This window comes from Sinohyriopsis cumingii, unplaced genomic scaffold (genome assembly GCF_028554795.1).
Source record: "Sinohyriopsis cumingii isolate HCF-2022 unplaced genomic scaffold, ASM2855479v2 utg000160l, whole genome shotgun sequence".
NCBI lineage: Eukaryota > Metazoa > Mollusca > Bivalvia > Unionida > Unionidae > Sinohyriopsis > Sinohyriopsis cumingii.
In genome coordinates, this window is record NW_028315873.1 from 3,972,957 (window position 1) to 3,995,373 (window position 22,417).

A 22,417-nucleotide genomic window follows, 5' to 3' on the forward strand; every position below is an offset into this window, starting at 1 on the left:
ATTTGTTGTGTTCTTACAGTACTTCTTAAGACTACTTAGTGAAATGGTCAACTAAGGTATGAAAACTAGGTTATTAATGAAATGGTCAACTAATGTATGCCAACTAGGTTATTAGTGAAATGGTCAACAAGGTATGTAAACTAGGTTATTATTGAAATAGTCAACAAGGTATGTAAACTAGGTTGTTAGTGAAATGGTCAACAAGGTATGTAAACTAGGTTATTATTGAAATAGTCAACAAGGTATGTAAACTAGGTTATTAGTGAAATGGTCAACAAGGTATGTAAACTAGGTTATTATTGAAATAGTCAACAAGATATGTAAACTAGGTTGTTAGTGAAATGCTCAACAAGGTATGTAAACTAGGTTATTATTGAAATAGTCAACAAGGTATATAAACTAGGTTATTAGTGAAATGGTCAACAAGGTATGTAAACTAGGTTATTATTGAAATAGTCAACAAAGTATGTAAACTAGGTTATTAGTGAAATGGTCAACAAGGTATGTAAACTAGGTTATTATTGAAATAGTCAACAAGGTATGTAAACTAGGTTGTTAGTGAAATGCTCAACAAGGTATGTAAACTAGGTTATTATTGAAATAGTCAACAAGGTATGTAAACTAGGTTATTAGTGAAATGGTCAACAAGATATGTAAACTAGGTTATTATTGAAATAGTCAACCAGGTATGTAAACTAAGTTATTAGTGAAATGGTCAACAAGGTATGTAAACTAGGTTGTTATTGAAATAGTCAACAAGGTATGTAAACTAGATTAGTGAAATGGTCAACAAGGTATGTAAACTAGGTTATTAGTGAAATGGTCAACAAGGTATGTAAACTAAGTTATTAGTGAAATGGTCAACAAGGTATGTAAACTAGGTTGTTATTGAAATAGTCAACAAGGTATGTAAACTAGATTAGTGAAATGGTCAACAAGGTATGTAAACTAGGTTATTATTGAAATAGTCAACAAGGTATGTAAACTAGGTTATTAGTGAAATGGTCAACAAGATATGTAAACTAGGTTTTTATTGAAATAGTCAACCAGGTATGTAAACTAGGTTATTAGTGAAATGGTCAACAAGGTATGTAAACTAGGTTGTTATTGAAATAGTCAACAAGGTATGTAAACTAGATTAGTGAAATGGTCAACAAGATATGTAAACTCGGTTATTAGTGAAATAGTCAACAAGGTATGTAAACTAGGTTATTATTGAAATAATCAACAAGGTATGTAAACTAGGTTATTAGTGAAATGGTCAACAAAGGATGCAAACTAGGTTATTAGTGAAATGGTCAGCTGAGATATGTAAACTTGCCTGCCAAGTCATGTGGTCAACTAAGGTCACATGCGGTATGTAAACTTGGTGTACTATATCAGGCTTGACTATGCCTTGTTTTGTTTTTCTGTCATGTAGCATTGTTAATCTTGTGGTTATAATGCCATTTTGAGCACATGCCAGACTATACAAAGTACATCTAATAGAGGAGCAGCCTGGAATGAATTACACTGCAGCACTAAGCTGTTACATTATTTGGAATTCCTTTCAGTTCTTGCAGTATCTTTTCCCTTGATCCCTTAATTTATAGATACATCAAGGCTGAGCAAATCCCATAGCCCGACATCCCAGACTAGTCATTTTTGAAGTCGGGCATGTCCGGGACAAGTGCTTTTTAAAAAAGTCGGGCTAGTCCTTATTTTCGGCCTTAAATCACTATATCTATCTTTATTTGGCCAATCATGCCATCCGGGCATACTGAATACTTGAATCTACCCCTCTTCGTTATACATTTACATCATGTTACAGCTTGACTGCATATTGGGCTAAGCGACCAAATTATCGGCAAATCAAAACACTTTGAACAAAAGAAAGCCAGTATGATCAGTTAGCAGTGTTGTAAGCGGTTTGTTGCAATGAGTTCACTCAATCTAGATCATAACGAGCGGCTCACTATGATTTTAATCCAGCGAGTAAGTTTAATTAAATTAATGAAAGGTACTTTACCAACATCAGTGTTGGTTTTTTTATGAACTGATTAAATGACAGTAATGATTCTTTAATTTATAATTGATTATACAGATGATTAACTTCCACGTGCGATATTGTATTTGAACCGAAACAATTATGCTAATTAATGAGCTGTTTCATTTCGTATTTAAGAGAGAAAATTGATGTTAGGATCACTTTAGAAGTAGTTGTCAAGCAAGCTGGTAGTTTACTCTGTGGATAAAATGAGTTTGCTAAATTGTTTTCACAAGGAAGATAATATCGGCTGTTTGGAGAAGGTAAATTTGTTTGAAAATGGAGGGATAAAATGTATACTGAGTGTTCGGTAGCTATTTCTCCAAAGAGTCATAAGCAACAATCCGTGATGGAAAAAATGTCAAATATGACACTACTAAGAGACAGAGAAATTTGCAGCTGCATTGGGTTGATTATGATCCCTGGCTTGAATATATTGACTCGGAAGGAAAGATGTTTTGCATTTACTGCAGACAATATCCCAAACTGGCACACTCTTAGTAAATACTCCTGCCTAGCCTCAGTCAATTATGCAAACTATTAGAAATCAGGTTTGTAATAAGCCCATCCACTGCTGAGTGTGAACGAGGATTTAGTTAAATGAACTTAATCAAGACTTCTTTAAGGAATTCCTTAAACCAAGAGAGTTTACAAATGCTAATGAACATTTCTGCAAATGGAACAGAGTTTGAAGACTTTAACCCAGATACAGCTGTCAACTGCTGGCTTAGTGCTGGTGCATGTGGCAGACATATACATGGACATATTTTCAAATCCATCAGCTAAAAACATATATACATGAACCTGAAGAGGCCAAATGTATAACAACCAATGTTTTGGAAAAATTAAATTCTTTTAAGAAATAATTATGTTGTATATTATTTTTTTTTTTCTTCTATGGATTAAGTACATATGTCTCATCAAATCTCAACAAGTGATTACCATTTTGGGAGCTGTGAAAAGTAAGGTGGAACTAGTGAAGAGTAAGGTGGGACTAGTGAAGAGAAAGATGGGACTAGTGAATTTTCTGAAACCACTTGTCCTGGACTAGTGGTTAAAAGAAAAATTTGCTCAGCCCTGTACATCCTCAGCTTTCCCATTATCTTTTGATGTAACTGGCACAATATTCAAAGTACAGGGTCAAGTCAGTGCTACAGTACAACAATGTACAGGATCAAGTCACTGCTACAGTACAACAATGTACAGGGTCAAGTCACTGCTATAGTACAACAATGTACAGGGTCAAGTCAGTGCTATAGTACAACAATGTTCAGGGTCAAGTCAGTGCTACAGTACAACAATATACAGGGTCAGGTCAGTGCTACAGTACAACAATGTACAGGGTCAAGTCAGTGCTACAGTACAACAATGTACAGGGTCAAGTCAGTGCTACAGTACAACAATGTACAGGGTCAAGTCACTGCTATAGTACAACAATGTACAGGATCAAGTCACTGCTACAGTACAACAATGTACAGGGTCAAGTCAGTGCTATGGTACAACAATGTACAGGGTCAAGTCAGTGCTACAGTACAACAATGTACAGGGTCAAGTCAGTGCTACAGTACAACAATGTACAGGGTCAAGTCAGTGCTACAGTACAACAATGTACAGGGTCAAGTCATTGCTATAGTACAACAAAATTGATACAGTTTTGTAAAAAAGATGGTTAGATAGTAAAATACTAAAAAGGTTTAAAAGGACAAGGTGTTAGAGCTGTCATCTAATGAGGAGGTTGCATATGTACATAATACATATATAAGATTTTATATAAATACATTTTTTGCTGTAGGTTGTGGTAAAATTTATAAAGCGTGCAAAAGTGTTAAAGGAGTGCTGGGTTCGTGATCCTGACTATGGAAAGACACCATTAGAGGTCAGCCTTCTGACCATGTTGGACCATACCAATATTGTCAAGGTAGGAATGCTATCTTGCTCTACTCTCTGCAGAACTTCTTAAATGTAAAATTTCTTTCTTTTTTGTATTCATACAATCATTCCTGATTTTCTTTAGCACCATTTTCTGTATTTCCAATGAAATACTTTCATCAACAAGAAAAAAATGATTTGCAGGTCTCACATTTTTAGCAATTTATCATTTCACCTTTCTCAACAATGGTATTAGCCATTCTCGAGATTCTTGATGTCTGCTTGAGAATAGAAATCATTCATCTGCTTCATCATTTCGTAAAGCTTTCAGCACATATATGATAAGAATTGATTATGCTTTGTTTTAGTCAGAAATCGTTTTTCTCTTTCTTTTACTTCTAAATATCGTTTTACACACAAAAACTGTCATGTGGTTGTGATATGTGAAAAGCATGGATTAGTCATCAGACCAATTTGATTGCCTTTCATTGCTGAATTTTAATGTTGGAATCTTGTGTTTTAACTCATGGCCCATATACATATATTTTCATTTTTTACAAATTGTATTTTAAATATCATGGTCTTTTTGTTCTGCGTTTTTGGATTTTTCATTGATGCCACAGTTTATTTTGGGTACTGATCCAGTGTACTAGTATGGCATTTAGAAGGCACTTCAGTCATTGCCTAAAAATTGAACAGAATAGCAGTCTAAAAGCCTGGATCTATTTCAGTCATTTGCCTAAAAATTGAACAGTGTTGCAGTCTGAAAGCTGGATCTATTTCAATCATTGCCTAAAAATTGAACAGAGTAGCAGTCTAAAAGCCTGGATCAACAGGTGTAATGTGATACCTGTCTGGTCAGTTTTATGCCAAAGATTTGCTTTTAATTAGTGGAAGGCATTTTTCTCACAATACACAATTGCCCTGATTTTATTTTGCAACTGGCATTGACATTTGAATATGACATGATTGCATGAGTTGGAATATTCAATAGCCAGTGTTAAAAAAGGACTGGAATGGATGACTTGGAATATGAGTACATGTATTTGTCAGTAGCCAGTGTTAGAAAAGAACTCAAATGGATGACTTGGAATATGAGTACATGTATTTGTCAATAGCCAGTGTTAAAAAAGAACTCGAATGGATGACTTGGAATATGAATACATGTATTTGTCAATAGTCAAATTAGAAAAGGACTCGAATGGATGACTTGGAATATGAGTACATGTATTTGTCAGTAGCCAGTGTTAGAAAAGAACTCGAATGGATGACTTGGAATATGAGTACATGTATTTGTCAATAGCCAGTGTTAGAAAAGAACTCGAATGGATGACTTGGAATATGAATACATGTATTTGTCAATAGTCAAATTAGAAAAGGACTCGAATGGATCACTTGGAATATGAATGCATGTATTTGTCAATAGTCAAGTTAGAAAAGAGCTCGATTGGATGACTTGGAATATGAGTACATGTATTTCTCAGTAGTCAGATTAGAAAAGGATTTGATTGGATGACTTGGAATATGAGTACATGTATTTCTCAATAGTCAGATTAGAAAAGGATTCGATTGGATGACTTGGAATATGAGTACATGTATTTCTCAATAGTCAAATTAGAAAAGGACTGGAATGGATGACTTGGAATATGAGTACATGTATTTGTCAATAGCCAGTGTTAGAAAAAGACTCAAATGGATGACTTGGAATATGAGTACATGTATTTGTCAATAGCCAGTGTTAGAAAAGGACTTGACTGGATGACTAGGAATATGAATACATTTATTTGTCAATAGTCAAATTAGAAAAGAACTCGAATGGATGACTTTGAATATGAGTACATGTATTTGTCAATAGTCAAATTAGAAAAGGACTCGAATGGATGACTTTGAATATGAGTACATGTATTTGTCAATAGTCAAATTAGAAAAGGACTTGAACAGATGACTTGAACTATGAGTATATGTATTTGTCAGTTGTCAAGTGTCAAGTTAGAAAAAGACTTGTATGAAAGGACTTAAATGCACGAGTTGGAATATGAGTACATGTATTTGTCAGTAGTCAAATTAGAAAAGTACTTGTATGAATGACTTCAAAAATGAAAAATATATTTGTCAATTGTCAAGTTAGAAAAGGACTTGTATGGATGACTTGGAATATGAGTACATGTATTTGTCAAGTGTCAAGTTAGAAAAGGACTTGTTAGGATGACTTGGAATATGAGTACATGTATTTGTCAATTGTCAAGTTAGATAAGGACTTGTATAAAAAATGTGAAATATGAGTACATGCATTTGTCAGTAACCAGTTGAGAATCATGTCATAAAACAGTGTTTCATTTAATTCTAATATTTGAAAGTATTATACTCTCCAGATGTAATCTTGTTCTAGTGATCATTGTAGATGTCACTGCAGGCAGGTATTTTCTGTGGTTGTAGTGACCACTGTAGATGTCACTGCAGGCAGGTATTTTCTGTGGTTGTAGTGACCATTGTAGATGTCACTGCAGGCAGGTACTTTCTGTGGTTCTAGTGACCATTGTAGATGTCACTGCAGGCAGGTATTTTCTGTGGTTGTAGTGACCATTGTAGATGTCACTGCAGGCAGGTATTTTCTGTGGTTCTAGTGACCATTGTAGATGTCACTGCAGGCAGGTACTTTCTGTGGTTCTAGTGACCATTGTAGATGTCACTGCAGGCAGGTATTTTCTGTGGTTTTAGTGACCATTGTAGATGTCACTGCAGGCAGGTGTTTTCTGTGGTTCTAGTGACCATTGTAGATGTCACTGCAGGCAGGTATTTTCTGTGGTTTTAGTGACCATTGTAGATGTCACTGCAGGCAGGTATTTTCTTTGGTTCTAGTGACCATTGTAGATGTCACTGCAGGTAGGTATTTTCTGTGGTTCTAGTGACCATTGTAGATGTCACTGCAGGCAGGTATTTTCTGTGGTTTTAGTGACCATTGTAGATGTCACTGCAGGCAGGTATTGTCTCTGGTTCTAGTGATTATGTAGATGTCACTGCATGCAGGTATTGTCTATGTTGAATATAGTGGTAATGATGCAGAGAACAATAATAGTTACAGTGGTGATGATAATGATGAATGTAATAATGACAGTGATGATTATGATGAATTAATGAGTTTGGTTTATTTGTATATATTTAAGATATGAATAAATTATGTTTGGCAGGTGCTGGATGTTTATGAAAATGACCACTTCCTGCAGATGGTGATGGAAAAACATGGCAGTGGTATGGATCTATTTGAATTCATTGACCGCAGTCCAAACTTGGATGAACCACTAACCAGCCATATATTTAGACAGGTATTATGTACATCAACAAATTGCAGCTTCTTTTGCATTCTATCAGTGTATCTCCTCGGGTGCAAGACTGAGAGTCAAAACTCTCCTTGGTGTCAAAACTGGGGGTCAGACTGAGTAAAAAATGAACTTTGGTATCACAACTGAGGGTATAAATTCTACAGTACAATGCTACAGTACAATCCTAAGTACAATCCTACAGTACAATTCTACAGTACAATGCTACAGTACAATCCTAAGTACAGTCCTACAGTACAATCATACAGTACAATGCTACAGTACAATTCTACAGTACAATCCTAAGTACAATCCTACAGTACAATGCTACAGTACAATCCTAAGTACAATCCTACAGTACAATGCTACAGTACAATCCTAAGTACAATCCTACAGTACAATCCTACAGTACAATGCTACAGTACAATTCTACAGTACAATCCTAAGTACAATCCTACAGTACAATCCTACAGTACAATGCTACAGTACAATCCTAAGTACAATCCTACAGTACAATGCTACAGTACAATCCTAAGTACAATCCTACAGTACAATCCTACAGTACAATGCTACAGTACAATTCTACAGTACAATCCTAAGTACAATCCTAAGTACAATCCTACAGTACAATGCTACAGTACAATCCTAAGTACAATCCTACAGTACAATCCTACAGTACAATGCTACAGTACAATTCTACAGTACAGTGCTACAGTAACTGTAACTAACCCTGCTGATTGTTAAATTGTTTCAAGGTCATTGATATTCTTTATCATTTAAAATAATTGATATAAGTGTCTGACGTTTCCTGACAGGTCTAGTTTCACCCCAAACTGTCCAATGTGAGAAGAGTGATGAAAAATCACATTTTTAATGCTGATAACCATTTCAAATGATTTCGAGTACAAGTGGAACATCCAGCAGGTGCTTCAAAAATTGTTACTAGTGTATCACAAGCATGTGCCAAAAAAGCATAAATATTGCTTAGGTTTCTTCATTCCCCCAACCCTGCTTTAAAATGGCTTAGATGTCCGAATGCCCCCAAACCCACTCTAAAAGAAATACTTAGATTCAAATTTTTTCAGTCAGGTTCCAAGAAAATCTTCCATGTATGCTTTATATCAGATAATTGTTTCTGGTTTTTTTTTTTTTACATTCAGAAGTCTGTGCCATGCGGGTCGGAAAGATGGTAGTGTTGATAATCTTAACTGATTTTTGTGGTTGTGTTGTTTTACAGATGGTTTCAGCAGTGTCCTATCTACATAAGAAGAACATCTTGCATCGAGACATTAAGGATGAGAATGTGATCCTCAATGAACAGTTCCAGATTAAACTCATTGACTTTGGTGCTGCTGCCTTCATGGAGCCTGGGAAGATGTTTGGGACATTCTGTGGGACATTGGAGTATTGCAGTCCAGAAGTGCTGAAGGGAAACAAGTAAATACACAAGCATATATCCGTTTAGAGGAAACAAACAAATAGACATGCATATTTTGGTTGAGGGGAAACAAGTACATAGAAAGGTGTATTTCAGTTGAAAAAAGGTTTCTTACAAGAGGCATGTTTAGATGAGAAATGAGTATGTTTTTAAAGTATAATTTATAAATATGAACAGATTTTTAAGGAGATAAACATTTAGAAAGATGGAGTAAAGAGTGAACAGTTGACAGGTAAACATTTAGGGAAATGGGGTAACGAGTGAATGGACAAATAAACATTTAGAGAAGAGGGGGTTATGAGTGAATGGACAGATAAACATTTAGAAATTAAGGAGATGGGGTAATGAATATATGAACAGAGGAAGGGTCTAAGTAATGCTGTTTCTTTAAAGCATGGGTAACGAATACTTGTGCAAATAATGTTAGCAAAGGAAAATAAGCAAATGTAGATGGAAAACATCTGACTGATAGTCAGTATATGGTTGTACGTGACTTTCCAGGCCTTATCCACACCCCTATCCACATCATTGACTAATTATGGATGATTTTCCGGGCCTCATTCACACCCTTATGCATATGATTGGTCTAATTATATCTGATCTTTCAGGCCTCTTTCAAACCCCTATCCACATTATTGTCTAATTATACCTGACCTTTCAGGCCTCTTTCAAACCCCTATCCACATTATTGTCTAATTATAGCTGACCTTTCAGGCCTCTTTCAAACCCTGTCCACATTATTGTCTAATTATATCTGACCTTTCAGGCCTCTTTCAAACCACTATCCACATTATTGTCTAATTATAGCTGACATTTCAGGCCTCTTTCAAACCCCTATCCACATTATTGTCTAATTATAGCTGACCTTTCAGGCCTCTTTCAAACCCCTATCCACATTATTGTCTAATTATAGCTGACCTTTCAGGCCTCTTTCAAACCCTATCCACATTATTGTCGAATTATAGCTGACCTTTCAGGCCTCTTTAAAAACCCTATCCACATCCGTATTTAGTTATACTTGGCTTTCCAGGCTTTTTTCACACCCCTATCCTCATTGTTACCTAATTATAGCTGAATTTCCAGGTTGCAGTCACTGCAACCTATGCGCAATCAGTATTACAATGTGCATGACTTGAAAGAACTTTCTGATACAATAAACGTCACTTGTATTATAGAATTCCTGAAAGCAGTGAATATGTACTGTAACTTTTATGGCATCACATGGAGCAGTTTTATGTAATATATGCCGTCCCTTTTTTCAATACATTTTCATTTGTCTTCATTAACACACACCATTTACATCCCCCGTTGATCGGGAAGTTTATTTTTCACCGCTACCATCCTATCATTTTAATTTCAACTATTTGGTTTTGATATCGCTGGTTGATATGAGACTTTGTATAATTTTTAAACGATTACATAAAACATTTTGTATGGTGCTAAATAGCTTAATCATGCTGGTGTACCGTTAAAATACAATCAGTCAGTCAATCAATCAAGATTGCATTCACATCCATATCCACATTATTGTCTAATTATAGCTGATTTTTCAGATCTTTCACACTCCTATCCACATTAGTATCTAGTTATACTTGGGTTTCCAGGCTTTTCACACCCCCAAAAATCAAATCACACACACACACACACTTTTCACACTCCTATCCACACCACTGTCTAAGTATACGTGACTTTCCAGGCCTTTTTCACATTCCTATCCACAAGACTTCATGCCTAAAATAAAGCCAGTAATGTAGACAGCAATGACAGTCCAAACTGAAGTCTTTAGTGTAGATAGTGATGACAGCCCAAAATGAAGTCAGTAATGTAGATAGTGATGACAGTCCAAAATGAAGCCAGTAATGTAGATAGTGATGACAGCCCAAAATGAAGCCAGTAATATAGATAGTGATGACAGCCCAAAATGAAGCCAGTAATGTAGATAGTGATGAGAGTCCAAAATGAAGCCTGTAATGTAGATAGTGGTGACAGTCCAAAATGAAGCCTGTAATGTAGAAAGTGATGACAGCCCAAATTGAAGCCACTAATGAGACAGCAATGACAGTCCAAACTGAAGTCTTTAATGTAGATAGAGATGACAGCCCAAAATGAAGCCAGTAATGTAGATAGTGATGACAGCCCAAAATGAAGCCAGTAATGTAGATAGTAATGACAGTCCAGAACGCAATCAATAATGTAGACAACATTGAATGTTCAGAGACAGATTAAATGTAATGTATTTATGATGGAGTTAATTATCCCTTATGAAGAATATTTTAAGCAAATCGTGGGTAAATTTTACATTTTCTAAACATTTTACATTTAGTTAAAACGGTTTATCAAAAGCAGTTTGCTTTCCTTTACAAACAGGTTTGTAAGAAATATTGGTTTTTGTTGTTTCACTTTGTGTCATCAACATGGTGAGATGTAGGTATCACTTTTCCTGAAGCAATTAAAGTGATGGTGTATGCATTATGAATCATTCTACAAGATGCATACATTTTACTTTATTGTATCAATTCATGATAAACGTGTAAGACATCATGGTGAGGAACCCTTGATATATTCAGGTAAGACACCATGGTATGGGATCATTGTTATATTCAAATAAGACACCATTGTACGGAACCCTTTGTTATATTCAGGTGCCTTGCTAACAATCAGTGGACATTGATGATATATCTAATTGTATTCAATATTTCTAGGTACCATGGTCCAGAGCTAGATGTGTAGCCAATGGGAGTGACATTATGTACATTGTATTCAACATTTATAGGCACCATGGTCCAGTGACCTTATATACATTGTATTCAGTATTTCTAGGTACCATTGTCCACAGCTAGAAGTGTGGTCAGTGGGAGTGACATATGTATTATATTCAGTATATTTAGGTACCATGGTCCAGAGCTAGAAGTGTGGTCAGTGGGAGGGACATTATATGCATTGTATTCAGTATTTCTTGGTACCATGGTCCAGTGACTTTATATACATTTTATTCAGTATTTCTAGATACCATTGTCCACAGCTAGAAGTGTGGTCAGTGGGAATAACATGTGTACAATAGATAGCTTGGACCATGGTACCTAAAAATACTGAATACAATATTCAGTATTTTTAGGTACCATGGTCCAGAGCTAGAAGTGTGGTCAATGACAGTGACATTATATACATTGTATTCAATATTTCTAGGTACCGTGGTCCAGAGCTAGAAGTGTGGTCAATGGGAGTGACATTATATACATTGGTGTTTGGAGAAAATCCTTTCTTTGATGTGGATGAAACCATCAAGTGTGAATTGAAGCCTCCATTTGAAGTTTCCAGCGGTAAATTTTAACATGAAATGCATTAGTGAAGACCTTTAAAAAAAACTTATTTAGCATTGAAACTTGCAAAAATGTTTGTTGATATTGTTGTTGTGTTAGGGTGTAATGACATTTTTCAGCACATGATAGGCTATGCATGGTGGCCAGTATTAATGGTGGAGGAAGAACCCGGGAAGAACCACCGACCCATGAGAAGCTACTGGCAAGCTTTCTCACATACCCACATTATCCGAATCCTAGACTTGAACCCACACAGACAGAGGTGAGATGGCAGTGATCCGTAACAGGGAGCGCTTTAGACCACTCGGGCACGTGGGGACCATCTGCAGTGTGGTGTGGGCCCCCGCACAAATGTATGTTAAAGATAAATCTATTCTTAATAGATCATTAGATTCTTGAGAAAGTGAAAAAACCCACCTTGTATTTCTAAGGTGAAAAAAAACCACCTTGTATTTCTAAGGTGAAAAAACACATTGTATTTCTTAGGTAAAAAAACCCACCTTGTATTTCTAAGGTAAAATCACCTTGTATTTCTAAGGTGAAAAAAACCACCTTGTATTTCTAAGGTCAAATAAACACCTTGTATTTCTGAGGTAAAAAACACCTTGTATTTCTAAGGTGAAAAAAGCACCTTGTATTTCTAAGGTGAAAAAACCCACCTTGTATTTCTAAGGTGAAAATCCACCTTGTGTTGCTAAGGTGAAAAACCACCTTGAATTTCTAAGGTAAAAAACACCTTGTATTTCTAAGGTAAAAAAACACCTTGCATTTCTGAGGTGAACAAACACCTTGTATTTCTAAGGTGAAAAAAACCACCTTGTATTTCTAAGGTGAAAAAACATCTTGTATTTCTAAGGTAAAAAACACCTTGTATTTCTAAGATTAAAAAAAAACCTTGTATTTCTAAGGTGAGAAAACCCACCTTGTATTTCTAAGGTAAAAAAACACCTTGTATTTCTAAGGTAAAAAACATCTTGTACTTCTAAGGTAAAAAAACATCTTGTATTTCTAAGGTGAAAAAAACACCTTGTATTTCTAAGGTGAAAAAACCCACCTTGTAATTCTAAGGTAAAAAACCACCTTGTATTTCTAAGGTGAAAAAAACACCTTGTATTTCTAAGGTGAAAAAACACCTTGTATTTCTAAGGTGAAAAAACCCACCTTGTATTTCTAAGGTGAAAAACCACCTTGTATTTCTAAGGTTAAAAACACCTTGTATTTCTAAGGTGAAAAACCACCTTGTATTTCTAAGGTAAAAAACACCTTGTATTTCTAAGGTGAAAAAAAACACCTTGTATTTCTAAGGTGAAAAATACCACCTTGTATTTCTAAGGTAAAAAACACCTTGTATTTCTAAGGTGAAAAAACACCTTGTATTTCAAAGGTGAAAACAAACCACCTTGTATTTCTAAGGTGAAAAAACCACCTTGTATTTCAAAGGCTTTCTCATTTAAGTCCACCTTATCTGTGGACAGAGGATATACTGGGAGGTGAACTAATTTTTAACTTGACTTAGTATAAAATATTTTGAATTTGATATTTTGTTTTGTTTTTTTCTCATGTTGCACATAAAATCTTAAACATCTTACCTCCATCTGAATCCTCCACTCAATAGTTAATTATGCAGAAAAGCCCTTTATTCAGAATTTGTGTTGGTTTTCACATCACATACAAAACACTGACTATACAATAAACCTGTCTTGTGAGACCACTGTTAACAAAGAGCTGTCTCTCAAGACAGGTAGTCTGTCAAAGCAGGTTTTTGCAATATTACCAGCTTACAATGTCAAAATGCAGCAGGCTTAAGAAGGAAAAATATCCAACATTGATGTACATGCATTTTATTCATTTCGCATAGTTCCTGTCAAAATATTGCAATAATTTCAGGTCAAAAATAATTTTGTGTAGCAGTAAGAAGCATTTTAGTTATATTTGAAGAGCTTGTGTACATGTAGGTTATGAATTGCCAAATTAGTAAATTAATAAATATTTATGTTGTCCATAAGTTACCCTGACATGTCCTTAAATTTCAGATACACTCATAATGTAGCATAAGAACTGCACAGTTACCTGTGATAACACTTACGGCATCCTGTGATAACACTTACGACATCCTGTGATAACACTTACGGCATCCTGTGATAACACTTACGGCATCCTGTGCGTGAAGTAGGAAATTTGATGTAAATATTGAATATATGAACCAGTGATTGAAATCAAAAGGCCTAATTAACCCATCTGGAAAAAAAATAACTTTATTTAAAGACAAAACCAAAATGCCAGATTTCTTTGATGACACAAAGAGATAAAGAAAGGGTGTAAAAAGCCTGTGACAGCTGACGACTTGGAGTGAGTTTTGATAGCAGTAGCTTCACACAATTAACAAACAGCATGAACTTTTTATAATGAAAATCAAATCTGGATAATGATAATCGCTTAGGCATCGACTATTGACCTATTGTACTACCACAATAAGGACTATTGACCTATTGTACTACTACAATGAAGACTATTGACCTATTGTACCTCCAAAATGAAGACTATTGACCTATTGTACTACTACAATGAAGACTATTGACCTATTGTACTACTACAATGAAGACTATTGACCTATTGTACCTCCAAAATGAAGACTATTGACCTATTGTACTACTACAATGAAGACTACTGACTTATTGTACCTCCAAAATGAAGACTATTGACCTATTGTGCTACTACAATGAAGACTACTGACTTATTGTACCTCCAAAATGAAGACTATTGACCTATTGTACTACTACAATGAAGACTACTGACTTATTGTACCTCCAAAATGAAGACTATTGACCTATTGTACTACTACAATGAAGACTACTGACTTATTGTACCTCCAAAATGAAGACTATTGACCTATTGTACTACTACAATGAAGACTACTGACTTATTGTACCTCCAAAGTGAAGACTATTGACCTATTGTACTACCAGTTTTCACAAAAGGTAAATGAACATGGACATGTATACTAGTGATGGATCCATTTAAAGACACAATGGTTAATCATAATTGGGATTTACTGGACTTTGGCACTACAGTGGCAGTTAATGACATGGTCTTTAGTCTGGATTATGGCCTGTAGCAAATACCAGCCAGTCCAGGCAATTCTTTTGTTGTTTTGTTTGTTTGTTTTTTTTTTGTTTTATTAGCACAAATATTATTATAAATGGTCATGATTTCAAAGGATTAATGAAAGATCATTGGTATTTATCTGTTATTGCAATGCGGGTATGCACGGCAGTCCTGTTTGTACCAGTCTGAACTTTACATATACACCTAAGCAGTTAAATAATAGATTAAATAAATATTAGCAGTGTTCATTTGTTTTTGCAAAACGGTTGTTCATAGCAGTGTTCATAGCAGTGTCAAAATACATTTTTTGCCAGAAAATCATGGTCACTGGTTGCATTCTGTGTGCAGGTGTTGGCTTACTACAGTGCTTTTAGATAATAAAAATGATTCCTGCATGACAGTTGTAGTCATAATGTATGGTTCTTGCGGTTTTTGAAGGTCAGTTTGGGGAAAAAATGAGGTAGCATTTTCAAGGTCTTGAAAGTTTGGGAAAATTGAGCAGATTACCCCGAGGTCTTTAAAATTCTTTGAAAATTGAAATAAACCCAAAAATTTAAAAACAGCAATTATAATAATGCATTTACAGCAGTACTTATGTCTGTTAAGAGAATAGTTTATTTTGTTTTAAATTTGATACATATGTTAGATATTTCTGAAATAACAATGAATGTTAACGTATCTTTCAGATCATTATAAAGCAATTTTATGAAACTAATTATAGTTTGAATTTCATCATTAAACAGTATTTTAGTATTTTGCTTTGGTTGTTTTCTCATATAACATAACTTTTATATAGAAAATGTTAGATCTTAGAAATTTACGTTTGTGGTCTTTGAAAGTTTGGGAAAAGCCTTTGAATTTATCATTCAGAATTCTCTATGAACCCTGTATTGACAGGTGGTTGCTCATGGCATGTTTTATTGTATCATGCTGTGGAAATGACAGCCATGTGCCTTTTCTAAAGGACACACCAAGGCAGTCGGCCTGAATTAGCCTGGGCATATTACGAGTCAATTATTCTGGGCATATTACGAGTCCAATTAGCCTGGGCATATTATGAGTCCAACAAGTCTGGGCATATTACGAGTCCAACAAGTCTGGGCATATTACGAGTCCAACAAGTCTGGGCATATTGCAAGTGCAATGCTAGATGAACTACTGCTACTCTTTTTATTGAGAATAAAACCCGATAGCTGTCATATTTATAGTGTAATGAAGCAATGGACAATATAATAAGAGTGAGTAGGAGACAATACTTGTATCACTATTGCAAGTTAACCATGGGGTAGGCAGTTTCCTGCAAATTTTGCCCACATGTCTTGACCCCTGTCCACTTTTTTTACCATTACAGGATGCAACACCAGTGAGTAAAATCTGATAGTTTCAATAGAATCGCCATTTTCATAAGAAATATAATTTGGAAGTTTTTAAAAAAAATTAGATTTGTAAGATTTCAAAAGTGAACTTTTGATTAAAAAGTAATGAGAGGACATGGTTCAGAAAACAAATGTCCCTACAACTTATAATAAATATCCATTGTATTGGTAAAGAAGTAAAGTTTAAAACAATTTGAATTTCTTTGAAGATTTGGTTTTCATTTGGATAAGAATTTCATGATTATGGTTTCTGCTTTAGGATTAAATACTTTTAAAAGATGCTGCTCTTGGAGGATACATCAAAATCCTTAGTCTGAAGCAAGAAATATTTTTATTAAAATCGAAATGGCCCTTAGGAGAAACGAGAAATACATTATTGAAAATCAGGATGGTCCTTAGGGGAAGCTAAAAATTTTTTTATGAAAAGCAAGATGATAATTAGTGGAATCTAGAGATGTTTTTTATGAAAACGAAAGGGTCAGCAGTGACCTGAAGGCAAAGCCTTACAGGACGTCATATTGAAGGATATACAGGGTTAACATTATTTCACTTCCACAATTGTGGCATCAAACTTACTCTTTATACATCTGGTTGAGCGCTAAACAACATCTGAGATTGTAAATGACACAATCATATTAAAAATAATGAACAAAGTTCTCCATTCAGTACAAGATCTCATTTGACCAGTACTAAAGGAAACAAATTATTTTACATTAAGTAGGAAATTTAGAATATTCTGAACGATTCTTTCATTTGCCTTATACAATTTAATGATTTCAAATTGTTATTATTGTTTCTTTGCAGAGTTGATGTTGTTACTTCTTTGGTTGCTTCATGAGGACCCCAAGAAGAGGGCAACAATATCGGGGCTTGAGAGAAACCCATGGGTAAAGCAGCCTGTGGATATTTCCCAGTACAAGTGGTCTGAAGTCCTGCCTAACTCAGGTCTAGAAACATACTTCTTCTCATCAAGTCTCACTTCTTCTACTTTAGCCTCAGCATGATTGTATCCAAGATTTAGAAAGTTACTGCTGATAATTATATTATATTATATTATTGGTACTAATTCAAGTTCCTGTATAATCTTTCATGGTTAATCTTTATGACCTGTGAAATTTGTTAATTTAAAACTAAACTTCATTAGAACCTTTCATCAATATATTGGAACTTTACAGTAAATCACCTGTTCCATCTGTCTACCAGGCAGTGTCCATAAATCCATGTCTATCAGTCTGTCCTTCTGTCTACCAGTCTGTCTCCATCTGTATGCCTGTCCATCTACCTACCAGTCTGCCTTCATCTGTCCATCTGTCTACCAGTCTGCCTTCATCTGTCCATCTATCTATCAGTCTGCCTTCATCTGTCCATGTATGTCCATCTGTCTACCAGTCTGTGTCCATCAGTCCATATGTATATCAGTATGTCTGTCCATCTGTCTTCCAGTCTGTGTCCATCTGTATGCCTGTGCATCTATGTACCAGTCTGCCTTCATCTGTCCAACAGTCTGTGTCCATCAGTCCATATGTAAATCAGTACATCTGTCCATCTGTCTTCCAATCTGTGTCCATCAGTTCATGTGTCTGTCAGTGTCTGAGTCCATCTGTCTACCAGTCAGTCTGTTCATCAGTTACTCTTCTTGTAACCAGTACAGTTCTGCAACCCTTACACATAATAGGATAATGTTTGGTAGGTGAAATACCCATTACTATTAAGGTGTCCTTTAGGGTGTCATTTTTTAGGTCTAATTTTGGTGTAGTTATTTTCCTTTCTCCATAATGTTACATGCCCACTGAATCAAATGCATGCCCACTGTATCAGATACATGCCCACTGTATCAAATACATGCCCACTGTATCAAATACATGCCCACTGAATCAAATACATGCCCACTGTATCAAATACATGCCCACTGAATCAGATACATGCCCACTGTATGAAATGCATGCCCACTGTATCAAATACATGCCCACTGTATCAAATATGTGCCCACTGAATCAAATGCATGCCCACTGTATCAAATACACGCCCACTGTATCAAATACACGCCCACTGAATCAAATGCATGCCCACTGTATCAAATATGTGCCAACTGTATCAAATACATGCCCATTATAGCAGATTCTTGTGACCAACATAGTTCAGGAATATTCTGCATAATTTGACGCAATTTAGTATGCCATTTTCTCAGACACAGGTGTGCCATTTATGGACTTTGTCATTGCCATGTTTTCATAAATATTACATTACCTCTGCATTTGATCTTTGTAACCAGTATAGCCCAGGAACTTGCAGCATGTTTTGGCATACAATTGTTTTTATTTATAGATTGGCACTTAGCCCTTGATATAGCTTCCATCATCATGTCTGGTCAGCTCTGTTTTGAATAGTTTTGGGTCTTGATAATTTACTTCATATCTTCCCATGTGACATTGTTTATATCTCAGAAACCATACAGCAAATGCAGTCATGTATTAACTTTGTTTCATAGAGTTAGATTAGCCTTTTAGATGGCATTATTCTTGTGTTGAAGAGTTATGGCCCCTTAATGGTCTCCTGACAATGATTTCCACAAAATGACTTCACCAAAAATTGTTACATTTCGTTCAGATTTTTTATGTGGTTTCAGATAGAGTAAAAAGTATTGAGTGGTTTCCAGCATACCATGAGATCACTACAAGAGTTGTAGCCTCTGCTTGATTATTGGCAATGTTTTAAATCTGGCATGCAGCATACCATGACATAATTACAAGAGTTGTAGCCCCTGATTGAATATATGGCACCATTTTATTTGAAACAGATCTAGCATGCATCATAGCATGGCATCATTACAAGAATTGAAGCCCCTGATTGACTATTGGCAGCTTTATTTCAACCAAATCTGGCATGCAGCATTCCATGGCATCATTACAAGAGTTATAGCCCCTGATTGAATAGTGGCAGTTTTATTTCAACCAAATCAGGCATGCGGCTTTATACTGATGCAACCTTGAATGAGTGTAATTTTAAATATTCCTAAGTTTTGCTTGGTAGAGTTATGTCCCCCTAAATGCCTTCTTTTAACTTTTTTATTGCAGGATTGCTTTACCATGGACTATTACTTGAGCCATATTTTGTTACCTTTTCTTTCATGAGACACTGAGTGAGTTAGATTTTCAGCATTCCATGTCATCAGTTGGAATAGTTGTGGCCCCTGATTACTCATGGCTAGTCTTAATGCCATCATATGAAGTACAGTAAAGCTATCTTCAGTCAGCACTGATGGAGGAATTGGAGGCCAGATTTTCAAGAACATCTCACTAGTTGGTGGCCCATATTAACATTGTTGCACTGTTTGATTTATTTGTATTTGTACTATATGTTGATGCCCTTATCCTAATTAAAGTAAATCCAGGCAGAATCGAGTGGGTGCAATTTTCAACGTTGTTGACCACCATTTCATATTGATGAAGGGCAGTGGAATTTGGACCGTACCACCTGGTTGAAATAGCAGTTGAATTTCTTTAGCAAAACATATATATACAGTGGTGTCCCTCTAGAATGTACATCTTCCAATCTATTTTAGATAGCTAGAATCCCACGTAACTGACAAGTATATTTTCAAAAGTACCACTCATTGAGAGCCAACCCTGGTAATATGGCCAGGACCTGGTATATTAATAGTCAAAAATCTCTTAATTTTACCTATCATGAGTGGTTGTTTACTGCTAGAAATCTTGCTAATATTTGTTAATTTCCTAACACATTGAGTTTGTTTCAATATGCCAATAAAGAATCTTAAAGACATAGAAAGAGGTAAATAATCAGATTATTCTTATTCCTTTTAGATTTTGTCACTATGATAATTACTGGCTATTACTGATAATTACTGGCTATTACCGATAATTACTGGCTATTACTGATAATTAATGACTATTACTGATAATTACTGGCTATTACCAATAATTACTGGCTATTACTGATAATTACTGGCTATTACCGATAATTACTGGCTATTACCGATAATTACTGGCTATTACTGATAATTACTGGCTATTACTGATAATTACTGGCTATTACTGATAATTACTGACTTACTGATAATTACTGGCTATTACCAATAATTACTGGCTATTACTGATAATTACTGACTATTACCGATAATTACTGGCTATTACCAATAATTACTGGCTATTACTGATAATTACTGGCTATTACTGATAATTACTGACTATTACTGATAATTACTGGCTATTACCAATAATTACTGGCTATTACTGATAATTACTGGCTATTACTGATAATTACTGGCTATTACCAATAATTACTGGCTATTACTGATAATTACTGATAATTACTGGCTATTACTGATAATTACTGGCTATTACTGATAATTACTGGCTATTAATGATAATTATCATGATGACAAAAGCTAACTACTCCAAAGAACGATTCAGTTTAAATCATTGTGACATCAAGTTGTGACATCAAGTTATGACATCAAGTCACCTGATAGTAAAGTGATATGTGAACTTTGGTGGTTCTCCCTCATAGATTACATAAATGAGTACCAGAAAAACGGGTTTGATCACCTGATAAGCTGACTTTGTAAACACTGAGCATCATGTACAATAACTACAAATTGCCATTGAAGAAATTATTTGCTGCAAGAAGTGCAAAATGTTTTCAGACATATTTGAGTTTAGAATGAAATGTGACAGTAATATTCAACCACATGAAATGAGGTAGATTTTTTGTATCACTACCGAAAATATCAAATGCATTCAACTGCAGTGAACAGAAAATCAGAATTGTGGGACAGGGATAGTTTCAGCACAGATTTTACTGATGAGGGTTTTGTCTGCACCACAATTGATAATTATTTGAAATACAATTGGTACAAGTTTTATCATATTAAGTCCATAACTTGATGTCATTCCTATCATTTTTAAATGAAAATATTAAATACTTAAAAATTAGTTCCACCATTCATACTTAGTTATTACTTATAGCCATATAATCCATTCATTCACCATGCCAGCTACAAGATCATGTTCCTGCTGTAGAAGCTTTGAAGATGAGTTTTTAAGTGAAAACAATGCATCTAACCAAATCTGGTATTCATCTGCTATCATTGCTCTTCGACCAAGATAGGAATCAAATAGTGTTTGTTTCTGTTGAAGAACTTGTGAAGGACTTAAGTGATTGAAATCAGATTTCATATGAAAGTTTTCATTAAAAAGCAAGCAACTTTTTGATATGATGCTTGATTTTAATAACACATAGGTCAACAAATTGTTTGATATGATGCCTTATTTTAATAACACATAGGTCAACAAACTGTTTGATATGATGCCTTATTTTAATAACGCATAGGTCAACTAATTGTTTGATATGATGCCTTATTTTAATAACACATAGGTCAACAAACTGTTTGATATGATGCCTTATTTTAATAACGCATAGGTCAACTAATTGTTTGATATGATGCCTTATTTTAATAACACATAGGTCAACAAACTGTTTGATATGATGCCTTATTTTAATAACGCATAGGTCAACTAATTGTTTGATATGATGCCTTATTTTAATAACACATAGGTCAACTAATTGATTGATATGATGCCTTATTTTAATAACACATAGGTCAACAAACTGTTTGATATGATGCCTTATTTTAATAACACATAGGTCAACAAACTGTTTGATATGATGCCTTATTTTAATAACACATAGGTCAACTAATTGTTTGATATGATGCCTTATTTTTATAACACATAGGTCAACAAACTGTTTGATATGATGCCTTATTTTAATAACACATAGGTCAACAAACTGTTTGATATGATGCCTTATTTTAATAACGCATAGGTCAACTAATTGTTTGATATGATGCCTTATTTTAATAACGCATAGGTCAACTAATTGTTTGATATGATGCCTTATTTTAATAACACATAGGTCAACTAATTGTTTGATATGATGCCTTA

At 34.9% G+C, this 22,417-nt stretch overlaps 1 protein-coding gene across 2 annotated transcripts in view; it reads left to right on the plus strand.

Annotated features, from left to right (window-relative positions):
* The window catches only part of LOC149774649 (PAS domain-containing serine/threonine-protein kinase-like), an 88,958-nt gene that overhangs the window by 59,225 nt on the left and 7,316 nt on the right, over positions 1 to 22,417 (plus strand). Inside the window, exons 14-19 of one of the 2 annotated variants that reach the window (XR_016416780.1) lie at positions 3,819 to 3,944; positions 7,084 to 7,218; positions 8,450 to 8,649; positions 11,837 to 11,970; positions 14,004 to 14,153; positions 17,256 to 17,394. Coding sequence is in view for 1 of the 2 variants with exons in the window: in XM_089945010.1 (XP_089801136.1) it covers positions 3,819 to 3,944; positions 7,084 to 7,218; positions 8,450 to 8,649; positions 11,837 to 11,970; positions 17,256 to 17,396 (736 nt within the window). In the remaining variant the exon portion in view is untranslated. Of the gene's footprint in view, positions 1 to 3,818; positions 3,945 to 7,083; positions 7,219 to 8,449; positions 8,650 to 11,836; positions 11,971 to 14,003; positions 14,154 to 17,255; positions 17,397 to 22,417 lie in introns of those variants that run through there. The other variant, XM_089945010.1, reaches the window with a different exon arrangement.